The sequence below is a fragment of the Lutra lutra genome, chromosome 5 (assembly GCF_902655055.1).
Source record: "Lutra lutra chromosome 5, mLutLut1.2, whole genome shotgun sequence".
NCBI lineage: Eukaryota > Metazoa > Chordata > Mammalia > Carnivora > Mustelidae > Lutra > Lutra lutra.
This window is the reverse complement of record NC_062282.1, coordinates 27,764,814-27,782,887: the sequence shown is the minus strand read 5'-3', so window position 1 is coordinate 27,782,887 and position 18,074 is coordinate 27,764,814. Positions and strand designations below refer to the sequence as shown.

Here is an 18,074-nt window from a genome sequence, read left to right as displayed (position 1 = left end):
ATTAATAGGATATAAAAATAAGTGGGTCACAGAACACCACACACATGATATACATATGTGCACATCTCTCAGTCTCTTCAGCGGCCACCTACCTGTCCACAGCCACTAGCACCAAGAATCTTGTCTTTCCCTTCTACTAACTGACCTCTAGGAGGGTAAGCCCTGTGCTCTTCACCTCAGTTCTTTCATCAAATATCAACTCAAATATTCCAGTGCCCTCCAACTACTGTTCCACTTTTCTTCCTTTTACTAGTAAATTATCATTTATACCCACTGCTTCTAAATTAAATTTGTAATCTACATATACTTCCAAACACGTATTAACTCATTTGATTCTCAGAACCTAAAACTTATTGTAAATTTTTTTTTGAAGATTTTATTTATTTTTGTGAGAGAGAGGGAGAGCTCACACATACTCTAGGGGGCAGCACAGAGAAAAGCAGACTCCCTGCTGGGCAGGGAGCCCAATGATGCCTGACTCCACTGCAGGACCCTGGGATCATGACCTGAGCTGAAGGCAGACGCTTCACGGACTGAGCCACCCAGGCATCCTATTGTACTTTCTTGAGGTGAGAAATCAAGATCAAGGATTGGCTTTTCCAAGGCCTCATTCATTGGGACTCAGGGACTCCAACCTCAGTAAGATGCTTTTTCTACCAATCTATCTGCACTTTATCATCCAAAACTACCTAATTCATTGTTTTACAAGTAATAATGATCCAATAAATTTGTTTGAATTTCAGCTTTGCTAAACCCAAAATTTTAATCCAAGAAAGCAAGCCTAAACCTGAAGTGTGCTGAATTTTCAGTAATACCAAACAAGCTTTGAAAAGAAAAACAGAAATGAACTGATGAGTTTTGGTGACATTTAGAAAAACATACACACCACTGAAGCCACAAATTTTAATTTGATATCTCTTTGTCTAAATTGCCATACTAGTAAGATATAAGGTAGTCCTGGATAATAAAATGTATTTACACATTGAATACAAAATAAATATAAAATTACTGAAAAGTTAGTTATCCACTGATTCATTTTGCATTCCCACTGTTCATCTTCTGTTTCATTTTTCTTTGCCTTTTATAAATCCTTTTCTTTCTGGCTTTCAAATCGACTTTGGGCTCTGGCTTTACCCACTGTATTTCTATTGGCTTTTCCTCGGCTGGTGTAACAAAAACATCTGCAGTGGGATCATGTGGAAGAATAGTCTTTGGTTCTTTCTTTTTCATTTTCTGCGCATCCTTCACTTGTTGTTTCTCTTTGTATTTTGCAGCTGTGATGGTTCTTACAATACGCCGATGCTAAAGACAACAAAATATCAGATGCTTTCAAAATAAAAACATACTACATATGGACATTCACTTGTGAGCCCTATTTTCCCTTCTCTCTTGTCATTAAAAAAAAGTAGTAATTTGCAAGACAGTATGCAGCCAAAAAAAAAAAAAAATTAGTTTCACAGTTAACAGAAATCACTTGACAGAATCACTTTGGCCAGCAAGTTCTGGGCGTCAAGGGACCACTGAACAACACAATTAGCTTACCATGTTTGGTGACTGGTAGTGAGGATTTTCATATAAAGTTGGTCCTCCAAAACTTCCCTGGAAAATCTTTATGAGATTTAAGACAAAGCGAGGTCCTATTTCTACAAGAGCAGCATCTTCTTCTATTATCTTTAATAAAAAGGAAACATTTTAGTTTGGATATACTATTCTTCAAAGTTACACTGGGTATAACCTTATTACAAATATGCCTAAAAGAAGTTAGAACCAATTAAATTAAGGGGGAAGTGAAACTTGGCAAGTGCCAAATTCTCAGTATTTTCTGAAATATGTTACTAGTTACAGGTAGTTGTCACAAGAAAATACTAACTTTTTGCAGGGTGTTCTCTCAAAATTTAGTAATTTCAACTTGTTCCTTATCTTGCTTCTCACAGCACACGTATTCTTGAAAAACTGTGGTTAAATGAGTTTTTAAAACTGTAACAAATGTATTAAAGCACCCTATGGATAACCCTTTTAAAATGTAAGTCAATTCCTAAATTGTATGTATGTATGTATTTATTTATTTATTTATTTGATAGAGACACAGAGAGAAAGGGAACACAAGCAGAGGGAGTGGGAGAGGAAGAAGCAGGCTTTCCCAGAAGCAGAGAGCCTGATGTGGGGCTTGATCCCAGGACCCTGGGATCAGTGACTTGAGCCAAAGGCAGATGCTTAAGGACTGAGCCACCCAGGCGCCCCCCGCAAACTGTATTTATATGTCTAATTCAAATTAGATTAAAGGGTATATAAAAGGATATATGGCCAAATTTACTTTTGAATGGCTTCTGATTGTGGAATTAAGAGGCAACTTCTGAACTACAAATACAAACACAACACTGTTGGTTCAGGTATGTCTGCCCTCAGAGGCTACGGGGCTATGTTTAAGTCACACTGCAGGGTATCCAACATATCACATGCAGGAAAGAGCCCAGATTACTTCACAAGCTGTTCCTTCCACCTCTCTACCTTTCTTTTTTTAGTATATGTGCCGAAGCGAGCACACCTCTCTACCTTTCTGATTTCTTATCCTGCCAAACTCCTGCTTCAAGATTTCCAGAATCACCTCTCCTCCTAAACGAGTCACTGTATGACTTATCTCACAGTTCTCATTGAATGCACTCTACAGAGATCATGTTCTTCTCAGTATTAACAACCTCCACCTACAGATTCCAACCTTTTTAGAGAGAAATTTTTATCTTACTGAATATATAGTTGCTTGTTAGCAAACCCTTACTCCAAAACCAACTGATAGCCATTGGAAAAAAGTAAGTAGAGAAGTAGGAAAAGTATGAGACAGCAGTTAACTGCTACAAGTCTGTGGGGGCAAAGAACTATTTAAAACAAAAGGACTTATTATTTGCGTCTTTTACAGATGCTATATACCCCATTTCATTTCAAAGTATAATTAAAAATCAATTAAAGCTAACCTGAAAGTTCCGAAACCATATCCTATTATCCAAAATGGTGAAAGTAAATACATGGTCCACAAACGGTTGGCTTTTGGGATGATATCGTGGTGTACTAAAGATCTAGTTTAAAAAAAAAGAAAAAAGAAAAGTTAATGTCTTATTCTAGTGCATATCATGTATGTTTTAGATAGCTAAATTAACAAAAAGTCCAGAGGAGACACACATTTATATTACTGAAAATACTTTCTAGAAAAGATTATTTACCTGAATTAAGAGTTCTTTTAACAAAGTATAATGTGGTGATTCATCAAAAGCCTATAAAAATAAAGTGAACATATTATTCGACAACAGCAGTGTTTTGTTTAAAATTGTAGATTTTTTGATAAATTGAATTACAAACCATATTCACAAAAAAACAGCCAGGCAGAATAAGAAAATTAGACCTCATACACTAATGAGAAACTTACAGGGTCAAAAGACAAAAGGGGCCGAGAACCTTTCAAACAGTTTCCGGTCATCTTTAGTTCAGCTAGGGTATGGACTAGAAAAAAATATACCAATAAAAATAGTTATAACTTTAGCACAATTGTCCCAAAAGAGCATTTTCAATTTTGTCATTAAAAAAAATCTTAAACTGAGTCAACTTACTGTTTTGAACAAGGAATTTAGCAGATGGCCCATGAGGTGAATTTGAAAGCCTGAAAAATATGAAATTTTTCAACTAATTAGAATTTAGAATGTAGTAAATTCTTACTACCTCAGTTTAAAAGACACCATACCATGTTTGTAACATCCACACATTTAACTTTCTTTAAAGGTTTCAACTTTTGTGAAATCAAATGAATTTGCTTCATCCCCTGGCCCCTTCTTTTTATGTAAAAGACTAAAAGGAGTCTATACCCTAAGAGATTTAAAGAGTAAGTCCATTTACAAGAACAGTTCCACCTAAATCTTCCTTAACACATTATCTTACCACATATAGAGATCCTGTTTTTTCTTAGCTTCAAAATAGATACATTTATTGCAGTTTTTCATTTCACAAACCTAAACAGAGCAAAGTATGGAAAAATGAAGTGGACAGTAAAAATGAGAACCAAAGCAATTAATATCTATATTCCTCCAAAAATACTTAAGCAGGTTAATAGGCCACAAAGGTCTAAATCTAGGTAAATTCACAAAAAGAAACATTTAAAGTTTCCCTTAGGTATTCTAAAGTAAACTAGATAGTCTGGTCTCTCTTCTGCTTACTGGGAGCCTCTATCTTCAACCATACTCCCCCATACAATCCACAAAGAGCAAAAAAAGATACCCAAGAGGTAAGGCACACTAAAATTAGCCTTATCAATCTTAGGAAATTACAGTCCTTCAAGAGCCAACTACATCCATTATAATGATTATTTTTATTTTTAACTCTTTAGCATTTTGATTTTAAGCTCAAGAAATTTAAGATTTTTCTTCCTAATCTGTACTATCATTTCTGTGATTTCCATTCTGTAAAAGCACTAAGGGATTGGTGAAAGGCAGAAGTATAGAAAACATATTTCAAGTTGAATTAAACTTCAACATCTTGAAGGCTTATACTATTATAACATTCATGAACTACCTAATATAGTACGCATCAACCTCAACTACTTGAGACTTTAAACCTAACAGCTTTGAAAACTCTTAGGTCCAATGTTTTTGTTTCTTATTGGTCTTAGAACAAACAACAACACTAAGTTGGTTGTTTTCTAGTCAAGCTTCAACTGCTAGAAACTCATAACTTTTTTTCACCTATCTTCACTTGAAATTACACTTGTTCATGGACTGAATCCCCCATTAGTATGTAAGCTCCACTGGATGAAAGGGGACATTATTCTGTTAAACAGTTTCCACAGCAGTAGAATAAGGCCATTTACAACAGAAGTTCAAAAATCCATGCTAAATGAATAAAAGAAGCCTTACTAATTACTAAGGAAAATGATCTTAAAACACAATTCCTCTAAATTTTTAAAAGTTAGCTTTAAAATGTAAGTTTAGTATCTTCAACAACACTTTGAAAATTAACCTATTAATAATTTGTAGTATCTTAAGAGCAATTACCACGTGTATCACCTTTAATACTGACAAAATACTTCCTAAAATGTGTGGTTTTAAAAATATTTAATGAACTTTTTATTTTGTACAAGTTGATAGTTTTTAATAAGTACCCATTATAGGGGTCCCTGGGTGGCTTAGTGGGTTAAGCCTCTGCCTTCAGCTCAAGTCATGATCTCAGGGTCCAGGGATAGAGCCCCGCATAAGGCTCTCTACTCAGAAGGGAGCCTGCTTCCCCCGCCCCCTCTCCTGCCTCTCTGCCTACTTGTGCTCTCTCTGTCAAAATAAAAAAATCTTTGAAAAAAATAGTAGGTACCCATTATAAATTTAGCACTGTATTGTATAAAATGAGAAAAAAAGATATAATGCTTGTCTTCCAGAAATTTCAATGTTTGGTGAGATAAGACAAATACAAGAATGATCAAGAAATAACATATTTTGGGGGCGCCTGGGTGGCTCAGCGGGTTAAGCCGCTGCCTTCGGCTCAGGTCATGATCTCAGGGTCCTGGGATCGAGCCCCGCATCGGGCTCTCTGCTCGGCGGAGAGCCTGCTTCCTCCTCTCTCTCTGCCTGCCTCTCTGCCTGCTTGTGATCTCTCTCTCTGTCAAATAAATAAATAAATAATCTTAAAAAAAAAAAAAAAAAGAAATAACATTTTGAATCACTGTGAGATTCAGATAGTGAGATACAGACAGTATATAAACTGAGTATTCAAACTGTAAGATATAGAGAGTATATAAAAATTTATAAGGCAGATTACTGGAGTCAGGAAAAATTTGAGTTATCTTTTACAAAACAATTAAAAGTCACTGAATAACTGACTTATTGTTTAAATGAACAATCTTTAGTATTCCAAAATATTTTATTCCTAGTGTTCCTAGAATATTTTACTTGAATTACTATCTAAAATTACCTCATTAATGACAAATAACTTGTCTTTACGATCCATTTTTGTATCTATAAAAAGAAAAAAAGAAAGTAAATAAAAGATTTCAAAGCTACTTCAAACATATCACACATGCTTTCTAAAAAAGTATTTTAAATGTTTTTACAATCTTCAGTTTAAAAGAGATTTAATTAATTTTCAAAATTATTAGACCTAAAAACACATGACCTCTTTAAAAATCTTGTTCATTTTTTATAAAAATGACTAGAAAATAGTTCTCGAGAATCATAAAGTATGATCTAAGCAGTGTTTCTCGTCAACTTTACATATTGTGTAGGTCCCTTTCAAATATGGAAACATTTTCACAAACTGAGCTATGTTCTAGGATTGCAGTTTAAGGAACACTCACTGAAGAAACTAAAATTTGAACTGAAGGAAGTGGATTGAAAAGACTGTTTCAGATTATCACAGGGGAAAAAAAGCAACAATATAAATTAAATCTCTTCTGAGTTTCAGAGATATAAAGATATAAGAGCAGACCCCAGTTTGAGAAATAGTGGTCTAAGGAACAAAGCTATAACCTAGAATGAAAGCCAAAAGCTCCTCCCAACACAGGCACAAAAACAGCTGTGTGATGGTACTGCCACAGTTCTAAACTTGAAACTTCACTTGCCTGTAAGATACACCATTGCTAAAGAGAATATCTTGGCATTTAGACGTAGGTTGAGCCCCAAATTAAAGGTGCTTGAAATCCCACTCCAGCCCATTAACTTTTTAATACGAACATGTTTTCTGTTTGTTTTGTTTTTAATGCCAGATAGTGGGGTGCCTGGGTGGCTCAGTGGTTAAGCATCTGACACTCAATCTCAGCTCAGGTTTTGATCTTGGGGCTTTGAGTTCAAGCCCTGCACTGGACTCCACGCTGGGCATGGAGCCAACTTAAAAAAAAAAAAAAAAAGAAAATGCAGATACACGAAGTCCTCAATTATTTAGAAGAAGAACCAGATCATGACCTCTGAGAACATTACAATTAATGGACCTTCAAGAAATGTTTTGATAACAGTAGGATATCTAAGAAAGTGAAGGGAATGTTTAGTGAATAAAGTATTTCTAACAAAATATTAATTGAAAAAAATCTTGTCACTGTTCTGAGGCAAGAGTTCTTTACCTGATAAGGCTGAACAAGTGACAAGGTTAAACAATGACTTAAAGTGAGAATATAGAGACAAGTTTATAAATAAGAACTTGAAAAGTGTATGATATAAAAGCACCTGCTTTAGAATGAGGCATCAACATTCTCAAGTCTTTCATTAAATGTCTCGTTCTGAAATTTATTCCTCTAGAAGAGAAGATAAGAATCCGTTCCTTATTTTTCCACTTGCCCTAAAGAAAAAGAAAATGTTAAGATTTTTAAATCTCATACTCATACCTTGTTTTTTTTTAAAGATAGTTTTAGAAGTATCTAGTCGTTAAATACTCCATTACCCTCTAATGTATCAAGACTACATCCTTAATTCTGCCTCTCTCCCATGTGTGCAATTCAGAGAACTGAGATGTTTCCCTATACATAGAATCCTTCCACGCCTGAACCCAGAACTCCTCAGTCAATATTCCTTTCACAAGAAAACTTTAATATTAATTTAATATTTACTAGGTTCCTACCAGAAGTCAGCCACTGTTCTTATGTGGGAAGATAGTTAACAAGCAAGCAAATCAATAAAGACACAAAGGCAAGAACCGAATAAAACCCTTACTGAGATGCTTTGCCATTTCTATTCTACATGACAGATAACACAACATATCTGTCATATAGGACAGGATAGAAATGGTAAAGCGTCATGGCAACATGTGATGATGCAAAAAAGGAACCTTGAAAAGTCCCCATTTTATCTTAATATTCAAAATTTAGATCCCCTATCTAAAAAACAAGCTAAAGATAGCCCCTGGTTCTGATAAAATAACACAGCCAATGGAAAAGTTAACTCCTTGTATGTAAGGTAAGTAGAGACGCAATAATATTCATTAAAACTTCCAGGTAACAGGCTAAACAATTCTGACAATCTCTCAGTGGTATTTACTGACCACGGCTCCCTCCCAGAAATTACTTTCCTTGACTTTCTTCATTTTTGGTTTTTCTTCTTCCACCTCTCCGATTCCTCCTCCTGACTTGAAAAACTCTTTCCTAGTCCTCTTTTGGTTTCAGGTCTCTCACAACAGAGTTCTCATAATCATTCCATAACTTCAATTGTCTAATCTATAGAAAGGTAAGGAACTCTCTCCACTCCTAATAATCCAAGTATTTGACTTAATACCTCAAATTCAACTCTAGAATACTAAACCTTAAATATAGTAAGTTTCCTGTTTTTCTAATGATGCAACCATCATTTCCATCCCCCCGGCTTTGAATTATCTATTTGCCTGTTTCTCCTATATCACAAGCACTACTAAATGCTGTCAATTTCTCTTTCAATTTCTCTTAATGCCTTCCTATTCACAGTGCCTGCATTCAGATTCTTATTATCTTAAATCTCCTAAAATGGCTAGCCTTCCCGGACAAGAGTTTCTCCAATAGGTCTGGCGGACTAGCAACAGCTTAGTCTTTTTAAAGCACTGTTTCAATCACATCCTTAACCTACCAGGATTTTCTAAACAAACTCCAATATGACATAGCTTTAACACTGGATTCTAAAATATATTTCTATTTCTACCTCACTATTGCCCTAAATTAGCCCTACCTTTTAGCTAATTTGGCTCTATTTTTTAGATTTTCAGCATTTTTCCTCCACATCAATGCCTTTGATCACTTTTTCTTCTTTGCCCTCATACTGTTCCCTCTCATTTTTGAATACTGAATACTGGAAATGTGCCCCTACTTTGAAATCCACTCAAGGAATAAATCCTTCATGATCCCTTACATGACTGTCCAAGGGTAAAAGTAATTTCTATCTTCTGTACTTCCAGAGAATTTTTCATACAATGACTCAGGTCATAGATACTATTGTTTTTCCTTCCAGATTAAGGGAAGAGTGGGAGCACTAACATCTACTGAAAATCCTCTAGCAGTCCAGCTTATTCTTCCCAAAAAGTAAAGCACATTTTCTTCCTCTTAATTTGCAGATGACCAAAGAGCTCAAAACATGGACATTAACTATCAGTAGAGCTATAATTTAAATTAAACTCATCTTTCATCCCTCAGAGCTAACTCCATTCCTAGTGCCTTCCACCACAGATGGTCATTTATCACCTACTACCTGCTAGAATACTATACTAAGGGCCAGGGAAGTAGAAATAGAATCAAAACAGAAATAAATCAAAGTCCACCTCTGTCTCCAAAGTACTGGATCTAGCTTACGGAATGGAAGTTAGGCCCAACAACTTGTGTTCACCTTCTTCTGAATACAAACCATGAACTTACATGCGTTCTTAAGTTTTCTTCTAAACTCCCAACACTTCAGAAAGAAGGTCCTATTCTAGTTTAGAATCCCAAAGCCAGAGGAAACCTAACTTCGGACAGTACCTGACATACATAAAAATATTTGAATACAAGAGAAGTTCATTCTACCTCGTCTAGCTTTCATCAACCCTTAAGAGTTAAAACATGATCAGACAAGTCAAAGCCATTATCCCAAGGGCAGCAATTTTTTAAAAAGGACCGCCTAACAAGCTTCAGGATCCCAGAGTGACAGAAGCTAACTATGGCGGAATAGGGGGATAGTAGCCATTGGAAGATATATACTCAATAGCGAGAACTAACTTTAAGTAATACCACCCCAAATGGGGGAAATGGAGTAATCAGAAGAGACAACACTGGGACTGAATACCCCAAAGGTTGCTTCCCTGTGAACCGTTCCGAAGCCAGCCAACTTCCTCGGCCGCTGCCTCCAGAAGATGGCCACGTGCATGAGAGCTAGCTGTAAGCGCGGCAGCCTGTCTGTCCCGGACGAGAGCTGAAACCGAGCTCCGGTAACAGGCTACTCCGAAATTACCAAAGCTCTTATCAGGGAGGTAGCCCCAGGGAAGCGTGTAGAGCCGCAGGTGTAACCTGGATGTAAGCTCTACCTTGCAAACGGGGCCTGGGATACGGTCTCTCTCTTCTTCTTCCGCCTCTTCTGTCATGTCGCGCAGCTTAGCTGGCTGCTTGGCATCTTTTTCATTCCTTTTTGGTTTTTTCGCCTGAACCGCCAAGCCTCCACGCCGCTTCCTTTTGGTCGCCGCCATCTTGCCTGAACTTCTCAGGTCTTCGCTTTCCTTCCGGCTCTGCCGCTCGCTCCCCTTTCCGATCTCTATGGTACAGAGCGCTCGGCTCCGCAGTCCCCCGGCTCGATGGTACCTTTTTCCGGTTTCTGATGGCGCATGCGCGGCTCTCTAGGCCGCCTCTATCTCTGTGGTGACGGTGGCCGAGGTGGCTCTGTGGTCTGAAAAGAGTGGCGGGATCCGCGGCATTTTCTCCCCAACTACCTGAGAGGCGCGGCTGGCTTCTTCGGTGACCTGGCTGCGAAGGGCTCTCGGGCGTCCGGATCCCGCTGGAAAGGTAAGGTTTCCGTGCCCGGATCCCGGGGTCAGGAAATAGATGCCGTCTCTTGACGGGCTGGGGAACGGGGTTGTGTGGGACTTCAGGATCTCCCGAAGAATGGGGGCCCGCCCTCCGTCGCCTGTTCTGTTAGGGGCAAGGTTGGGGGTGCCGGACAGCTGAAACCCGACTCTACGGGGACACGTAATCCAAGTTTGGGGGGACCGCCCCCCAGTAGAACTACCTCGTTAATTACCTTTTCTCATTGTTCACAACTTTTTCTGTGTTACTGGCCCCTCACTGAAGGCGAGGAAATCGTAGCTTAGAGTGAAGAGTAATTTTCCCCCAAAGTTACAGAGAGTTGAAGAGGCAGAAATGGGGTGCCACCGGCGGAGTTCGATGCCCAGGCCTCGCCTCAGCAAGGGTTGACATCGCGGGCCTTGCCCGCATTGACCGGAGCTTTATTGTCGAATCTCATCAGGTGTTTCGTGTTCCTCGGCAGCAAGTGTTGGCTCGGGAAGCCTCCCTTGGGACCAATGTACAGTGGACGATGCCCCTCCTAACCCCACAGATCCAAGACGAGAATGACTACAGCTTAGTGGCCAGCCTCGACAACGTTAGGAATCTCTCCACTATCTTGAAGGCTATTCACTTCCGAGAGCATGCTACGTGTTTCGCTACTAAAAATGGAATCAAGGTTACAGTGGAAAATGCAAAGTGTGTGCAAGCAAATGCTTTCATTCAGGTATGGAAATAGGCATCTTTTAAGTGATTTGCCAACAGTCCCACAGTTGGCAAGTGGCTGAGTTGGGACAAGAACCCAAACATTTGTTTCCAGTATATGCTCTTGACCAGTATTTCCATTTTATTGGTTATAATGTGTCCTTACAAAGCAATATATGTATGGTTCAGATAGGATTTCAGATTTAATCCAAAAATTTTTTTTAAGATTTTATTTTTTGATATATATAGAAAGAGAGCACACAAGCAGGAGGGTGACAGAGGGAGAGGGAGAAGCAGGCTCCCTGCTAAGCTGGGAGACAGATGCCATGGGGGCGTTCAATCCCAGGACCCTGGAATCATGACCTGAGCTGAAGGCAGCCACTATTAACTGAGCCACCCAGTCGCCCCTAATCCAACATTTTTTTGAACACCAAAGTGCACAGTGTAACCTCAGGTATAGAGGGATAGATAAGACATGGTTCCTGTCCTCAAAAGAAATTGAAAACTAGTATCACTCATGCATTATCAAATTGTTTGGCTATTTTCCAAATGACTTTAGCACTGTTGATGGGCAAAAGATGAGACAAGGAAAAGTCCTGTGGGCAATAGTTTAGATCAAGAAGCTAGGTGAAAGACCTTTCATAAAGTTTTGCATGGTACTGAAGTCAGTTACACCTTTAACTACTGAGTAGTAGCATTCTAATGGTAATAGTTGAAAAAGCTGAAGATGTTTTGATGGATAATCAGAAATTTTCATGGGGTCAGCACAATATTATTTTTAAAACAAAGTGAAATCTAGAACCTTGTCTGAGTTTTCATTAATATATATGCATTTTCATTTTTACTTTTCTTCACAGGCTGGAATATTTCAAGAGTTTATAGTTCAGGAAGAGTCTGTTACTTTTCGAATAAATTTAACTGTCCTTTTAGACTGTTTATCAATTTTCGGATCAAGTCCTATGCCAGGTGAACCATTTTATTATCATAATGACAAAAAGCAAATGCTCAGAAAAATACAGGAAAGGTTATTAGAAGTAAGAAACATATCTTGGAAATTGCAAATTCATTTCTCACTGGTCACAATCATGGATTCTAACTTTTCACATTAATAGAAAGTATAGTAGAAACTATAGTTCTTTTCCTATTTGCAAAAGTATTTATAGTAATCTTTTTTTAATTTACAAAGTTCGGGGGTTTTAAATTTGAACTGACCAAGAGAAGACTTTGAATATGTGTTAATTAACTTGAACATTGCAAAATATGTATTAAATTTTTTTTTTCTAACCTGTTCAGGATTACAGTTTAGTGGCCAAGAAAAAGAGAAACCAATTCTCCTCACACCTAGTTTCCTGTGTTCAAAATGTGTTTGCTGTTATTTCTTTAATCCTGTTTATAAATTGTCTATTTCCTGAAATGTTCAAAATATATGTTTCATTTTTTTAGGAGTAGTGAATTCAGTTGCTATGGATATAAAACTACAAGGAAACCCCCAAAGAATGATTTTATTTCACAGGAATCTAGAGATTAGCTAGGGAAAGCTCAGTGTGGTTCTTTAGAAAATATATTTTAATTTTGTACTGAAAGTTCAGTTATTATACATTTTCCTAATGCAGCATTCCCTAGCTGGTTTTTCATAAAAGCATCTGCTTTCCCTCATTCCTCATGGTGGCTCTCCATCCAGTAGGAGAAAAAGAGCTAGAATGTCTAGTCCTATTTCTCCTCCTCCCTAGTGGTTTGTAGTGTTAAAACCCACACCACCATTAACCACCCTCTCTTTTTCTCCTAGTTTGAGGAAATGTACATAAAATCTCCCAATAGGAAAGGTTGGAAGGATCCTTATCACAGTGAATACACTGATATTATCGTACTGACAATATCAAAGTAGTCCACTGTTCCACACCTTGCACCTTTAAGAAAGAGCATAGCTTGTTCTGCAGTAATTCTGTTACTTGCAATATTGGTCCATGTAGAATCTCCATCCTGGAAATTGTACATATATAAAATCAGTAAGCTATTTCTGAGGTGTTTTGGCAAGCTGGAAAATGATTTCAAAGAGTTGTTTTGTTTTCTTTGCCAGTTTTATTGTTTGAATCGTCTGCATGTAACTGTCATCAGGGAAAATATGATCCCTCTTTAGAAAGAGATGCATACATATGTGCTAGAAATTGGGCAGAGTAAAATAATCTTCAGGAGTTTTATGTATCATTTAAGGAGAAGCGGAACCTGCATTATAAAGCTGAGCCCAACATATGATTTATTTTCACTGCAGGAACTTTAACTGCACTTCGGATGTGTTACCAAGGTTATGGTTACCCTTTGATGCTCTTTCTGGAAGAAGGAGGAGTGGTGACAGTCTGTAAAATCAATACTCAGGAGCCTGAGGAGACTCTGGATTTTGATTTCTGCAGCACCAATGTTATCAATAAGATTATTCTGCAGTCAGAGGGGCTCCGTGAAGCATTTTCTGAATTGGATATGACAAGTGAGGTGCTACAGATCACCATGTCTCCCAACAAGCCTTATTTCAGGTACTTGAACACAGGGCAATGAAAATTAATACTGTAGTCTACTCTCTCTCCCTGCTTACACATTTGCTTAGGATGCAGAACTTTTATTTTCCAGGTTCTTAGAATTTTCAGATCTTTAGAGAGCTTTTACTTTTACTTCATACTTTTATAGATCGGGAAATCTGCGGTTCAGGAAGATTAACTCAGTATTTAAAGCTTCATAGTTAGGTAGTGTTGGTTGGTAGGTGAATAGCCCTGTCTCCTACTTCATAAACTAGTGGTCTTTTCATTGTACTGCTTACCGCTTACTGCTTATAGACTGACATCACGAGGAAAATTTGGGGTTAAACTTTTGGCAAAGGTGTTTGTATCATGTATCTTTTTCTTCCCTTTCAATTTAGTATAGGATGCAAAAGGAAGCCAATGTTTTCTATACATAGTTCATTCACTATCTATTAGTCACCTGCTGTGTGCATAGCTGCCTTTTTAAGCACTTTGGAAAGGAATGGCTTAAAATCAAGGTGAAGAGAATATAAGTGAAACAGCATAGAAGGAACGGAATTGTGTGCCACTAAGTACCAAAATAATACAGAGAGACGCTTAGAGAACAGTACCTGAGTACTGAGGGGGGAATTGATCGCTACAGGCTTCCTAAGGGAGGGCAATTTTCAGCAGAAATACAATGTCAGAAACTCTCAAGCTGCTCCTAATGTTTTGAACCAACAAATTATGAAATTTTCAGGATTAGAATCAATTTGGAAAGAGGATTTAAATAGTTTTCTTTTGAATTACATCAGAATATTAAAGAATAAAGGAGCTAAAAATACATAAGGAATGAGAGGTATGTTCTTTTTACATCTACTCCAGAAAAACAGCAGGCCCTTATCATGACATGCAGCAGTTAAAAATTTGGCTCAAGACTGGTTAAAATATTAACCAAAATGGAAATTCTACTTAAGCACTGATGGGAATTAAAATTCTGGGCACTTAAACAGTATATTTCAGAGATGCCCACCTAAGGGATATCTCTCCGCATAGGTGACTAGATAGATCTTGGTATCTTTCATCTCCCGTATAGGAAATGATTTGGTGGTGGGGAATAGGAGTTGACATTTTTTTTCTGGATTTGTTCAATTTGAGGTGTCTCAGACCCTCGGGAGTACTTGGACATACAGAGTTCAGGACGTCCGTCTAGAATGGCAGTGGAGATGTGAGAGCCTCATCCAGGCTGGCTACGGACGAGATGGCTCAGAGAAGAGGTTAGTTAGAGGAGAGAAAAGATGGAACCTGAGGAAGACCAGCACCTAGGTCTTCTGTCACTGTGCTCACACGGTACTTGCCAGTGTGTTAACCACATAACAAATGATGATGGAAAAATTCTTGCAGATTAAACAAACATAAATATTAACAAGTTGCTAAACACAAACTGTTGATCCCGCTAAGCTAGGAAAAGCGTGCGGCAGCTTAAAGAGCAGTGTGAGATGCAGAAGAGCCATAATTCCGGGCTGTGGCGGTGAGGACGGCGAGCAGGACCCCAGGCTTGCCGATGATTCCGCTCAGGGTTTGCCATCACTCCTCAAACTCTCTCTCCTTCTACATATTTCTGATTTAAGGGTGAGGAAACGTGAGTGTAAAGAGTAGAATTAAGCTAATGAAACTGAGGCAAACACCCCTGGATTCCTTTGGTGATTGATTTTTTCCGAAGCTGTTTATTAGTTGCTAGATCTTCTGAACTCCCACAGCATCCTGTGGGAATCTTTATTACTATAATTGGTAGTGTATTGTGAGCATTTGTTTATATATCTCTTTCATTCACCAGAATGAACTTCTTAAGGAAGTGTCTTCTTTACTGAGATCCTAATATGGCTTATTGTTGGACCAATGAATAAATTAATTTTTTTTTTTTTTAACTATAGGTTATCTACTTTTGGGAATGCGGGAAGCTCCCACCTTGATTATCCCAAAGATTCTGATTTGATGGAATCATTTCATTGTAACCAGACCCAGGTCAACAGGTCAGTTCTTAATATATTGGTGGTGAAGGTGAGGTTGAATATCACGTATTTATTAAATAAACGTGAAACTTTCAATCTGTTGCTAAAGGTATAACATCCTAAAGATATAAATAGTAGGGTACTGGGTTTACTTGGGGACTTGGGGTCGTGACAGTGATTGAAATTTTATAAACAAAAGATATTAGCAAATTGGATAAGTATTTGATTTTATCCTTATGTTTGTTACTTGGTAGTTTTTGGCTAATTTTTGTCCTTTACTTGGAGTTATGAGCACTGCTTCAAGTGTGTCCAAATAACAACTGCTTTTTATTTATTCCTCTACAGATACAAGATTTCTTTACTGAAACCTTCTACAAAGGCCTTAGTCCTGTCTTGTAAGGTATCTATTCGAACAGATAACCGAGGATTCCTCTCATTACAGTATATGATTAGAAATGAAGATGGACAGATATGTTTTGTGGAATATTACTGCTGCCCTGACGAGGAAGTTCCGGAATCAGAGTCTTAAGTATGGCCTTCCCTGTAACCTCCACCTGAACATTCATGATAGATCACTTTCTCATTCTGGGTATATAGCATTTCCAGGAGACTGGGTTTTCTAAAGGAAAGGAGCATGAAGGAGATAGGAATAAGGTTCATGTACTCAAAGAGTTGCTGTATATTTTTTAAGTAAATGTTTTCATGTAATCATAGATTACCCACTACTGGACTCTCCTGGGGTTGTCTTTTGAACTCCTCATCATGAGCCAAGATGAATAATCTATTTAAGTGAGACATTTCAAGAGTCTAAAAATTTAATGTTCCATGAATCCATACCGAAAATGTTCTCTTATTTATTTACTATTAGAAGAAGCATCAACATATGGGCATTGCTTATTAGTTTGAATTCCAAAGAATATATCTTAAACGTGGTTCTCAAGGTGTGGCACCTAGATCGACAGCATTCAGCATCACCTGGAAACTTGTCAGAAACTCTGGAGGTGGGGCACCTAACAAGTATTTGTTGTAGCCTAAGAAAACTTTCCCGCAGGAAATTCTGATGCATGCTAATGTTTGAGAACCACTGTTTTGAAGGACGCTTTTTTTGTTGTTGTTTTAATAGTATTTAATTGCACTGAAGTGATTACTTTTACATGTGATTTCTTCCCTGATGTTCTGAAGTTTAGGCTTTGCCAAACAAGTCTGAGTAATTATATGATTTAGTTTTAAAGTATACATTTTCAAGAAATCAGTGAACAAGATATAAAACAGTCTTCAGAGTTATAGGATTTCTTCTTGTTCTCTGCAACTGTTCAGTGCAGTAAGTACTGTAGTAAGTACTTATTAGATATCTTCTGTTTGCTTATAAAAGTTTCTCATCCAAACCAACATGGAGAAAACCAGTTAATAAGTGATTTTGCACTTTCTTGGGTAGTTTTCCATCAATTTTTATGGCATGTAGATATTTAATAAAATGAAATACTAAAATGATCTGGCTTATTTTCTAGTAGAAAAAAACTACATAAATAAAGGTCCTGTACCATGTGATACAGCTCAGTGTTGGGCAGGCCCTGTTGGCCTTTGTGGGTGGGACAGTTCTTCATGGGGAAGAAAATTCACCCCATTGCAGGATTCATTTAGCCTCCCTGGCCCATACCCACTAATGCCAATCCCTGTGACCTGTGATCCCCACCCCCGCTATTGATGGTTAAGAACCATTGAATAATATTCATCAAAAACATTCACCAAGGGGTATATTTGGAATGCCCTACCTTAAAATAGGCCACATGGCATGAGAGGAGATTGGTTTGGAGAGTAGTTCAGCAAAGCACTCCCAGAACAGTTGTGCGCTCTGCTCCCCGGCACATGGACAGTTCTGGGTTTTGAGCCCAGAGTGACTCCCTGATAATTTCTGAGCCCCCCAAGTCATCTCAGGATGCCGGCAGGCGCAAGAAGAGTTGGAGTTTTATAAAGTATGGTACATGTTCAAGAAGAAAATGGATGAATCTACTAAATGTTGTGCACACACTTTTTTAGAAAAACATCAAGAACAGGACAAATATAAAAACCTAGTTATGAAATATTTAATCAGTCAATTTCAAGGACTATAATTTTCCTTTAAAACAGGGCAGTTATTTTCGGTTTTGTTCACTGGTATGTTCTGTACCTACAACAGTGCCTTGTATGTAACATATTCAACAAATACTTGTTAGATGAAAGAACCTTATTTCAGATTATCTTTTAGCATCTTATTAGTCACTGTCATTTCAGTATTTAGCTCTGAATTGATTTTAATCCAATATATTTTAAAAGTTAGACCTGCGAAGGATTTAACATATATATTGGCTTAATAGGGAAAGATTGACTTTTTGCACATTGAAGACCATCATTTTAGCCGCACATTTCTTTAGCTCTTTAGAATTCATA

The 18,074-nt window shown here is 37.7% G+C and overlaps 2 protein-coding genes across 3 annotated transcripts; one reads left to right on the top strand and one right to left on the bottom strand.

The window, feature by feature from the left end:
- Nucleotides 1-889: 889 nt before the first annotated feature.
- On the bottom strand, nucleotides 890-10,171 carry BRIX1 (biogenesis of ribosomes BRX1). Its single transcript, XM_047729295.1, has 10 exons — nucleotides 9,973-10,171; nucleotides 7,185-7,296; nucleotides 5,941-5,984; nucleotides 3,925-3,995; nucleotides 3,600-3,649; nucleotides 3,419-3,492; nucleotides 3,216-3,266; nucleotides 2,970-3,071; nucleotides 1,543-1,671; nucleotides 890-1,302 (listed from the first exon to the last, which is right to left on the bottom strand). The coding sequence occupies exons 1-10, from the start codon at nucleotides 10,129-10,131 to the stop codon at nucleotides 1,033-1,035; spliced, it is 1,062 nt and encodes a 353-aa protein (XP_047585251.1). The 5' UTR covers nucleotides 10,132-10,171; the 3' UTR covers nucleotides 890-1,032.
- Nucleotides 10,172-10,291: 120 nt separating this feature from the next.
- On the top strand, nucleotides 10,292-17,135 carry RAD1 (RAD1 checkpoint DNA exonuclease). 2 transcript variants are annotated; one of them, XM_047729297.1, is made up of 6 exons: nucleotides 10,292-10,444; nucleotides 10,926-11,168; nucleotides 12,004-12,112; nucleotides 13,416-13,674; nucleotides 15,570-15,668; nucleotides 15,993-17,135. In XM_047729297.1, the coding sequence occupies exons 2-6, from the start codon at nucleotides 10,974-10,976 to the stop codon at nucleotides 16,174-16,176; spliced, it is 846 nt and encodes a 281-aa protein (XP_047585253.1). In that variant the 5' UTR covers nucleotides 10,292-10,444; nucleotides 10,926-10,973; the 3' UTR covers nucleotides 16,177-17,135. The 2 variants fall into 2 exon arrangements, with proteins under 2 accessions (XP_047585253.1, XP_047585252.1); XM_047729296.1 differs by having other exon boundaries at nucleotides 10,294-10,444; nucleotides 10,905-11,168.
- The last annotated feature ends 939 nt before the right edge of the window (nucleotides 17,136-18,074 follow it).

Coding starts and splice junctions, on each gene's coding strand:
- RAD1 (XM_047729297.1), top strand. CDS start 10,974: ATGCCCCTCCTAACCCCACAGATCCAAGACGAGAATGACTACAGCTTA. Junction 11,169..12,003: donor AAGCAAATGCTTTCATTCAG/GTATGGAAATAG, acceptor TTTTCTTCACAG/GCTGGAATATTTCAAGAGTT. Junction 13,675..15,569: donor CCCAACAAGCCTTATTTCAG/GTACTTGAACAC, acceptor TTTTAACTATAG/GTTATCTACTTTTGGGAATG.
- BRIX1 (XM_047729295.1), bottom strand. CDS start 10,131: ATGGCGGCGACCAAAAGGAAGCGGCGTGGAGGCTTGGCGGTTCAGGCG. Junction 3,996..5,940: donor AGTTATTTGTCATTAATGAG/GTAATTTTAGAT, acceptor TGCTCTGTTTAG/GTTTGTGAAATGAAAAACTG. Junction 3,650..3,924: donor AAACAGGATCTCTATATGTG/GTAAGATAATGT, acceptor CATATTTTTCAG/GCTTTCAAATTCACCTCATG.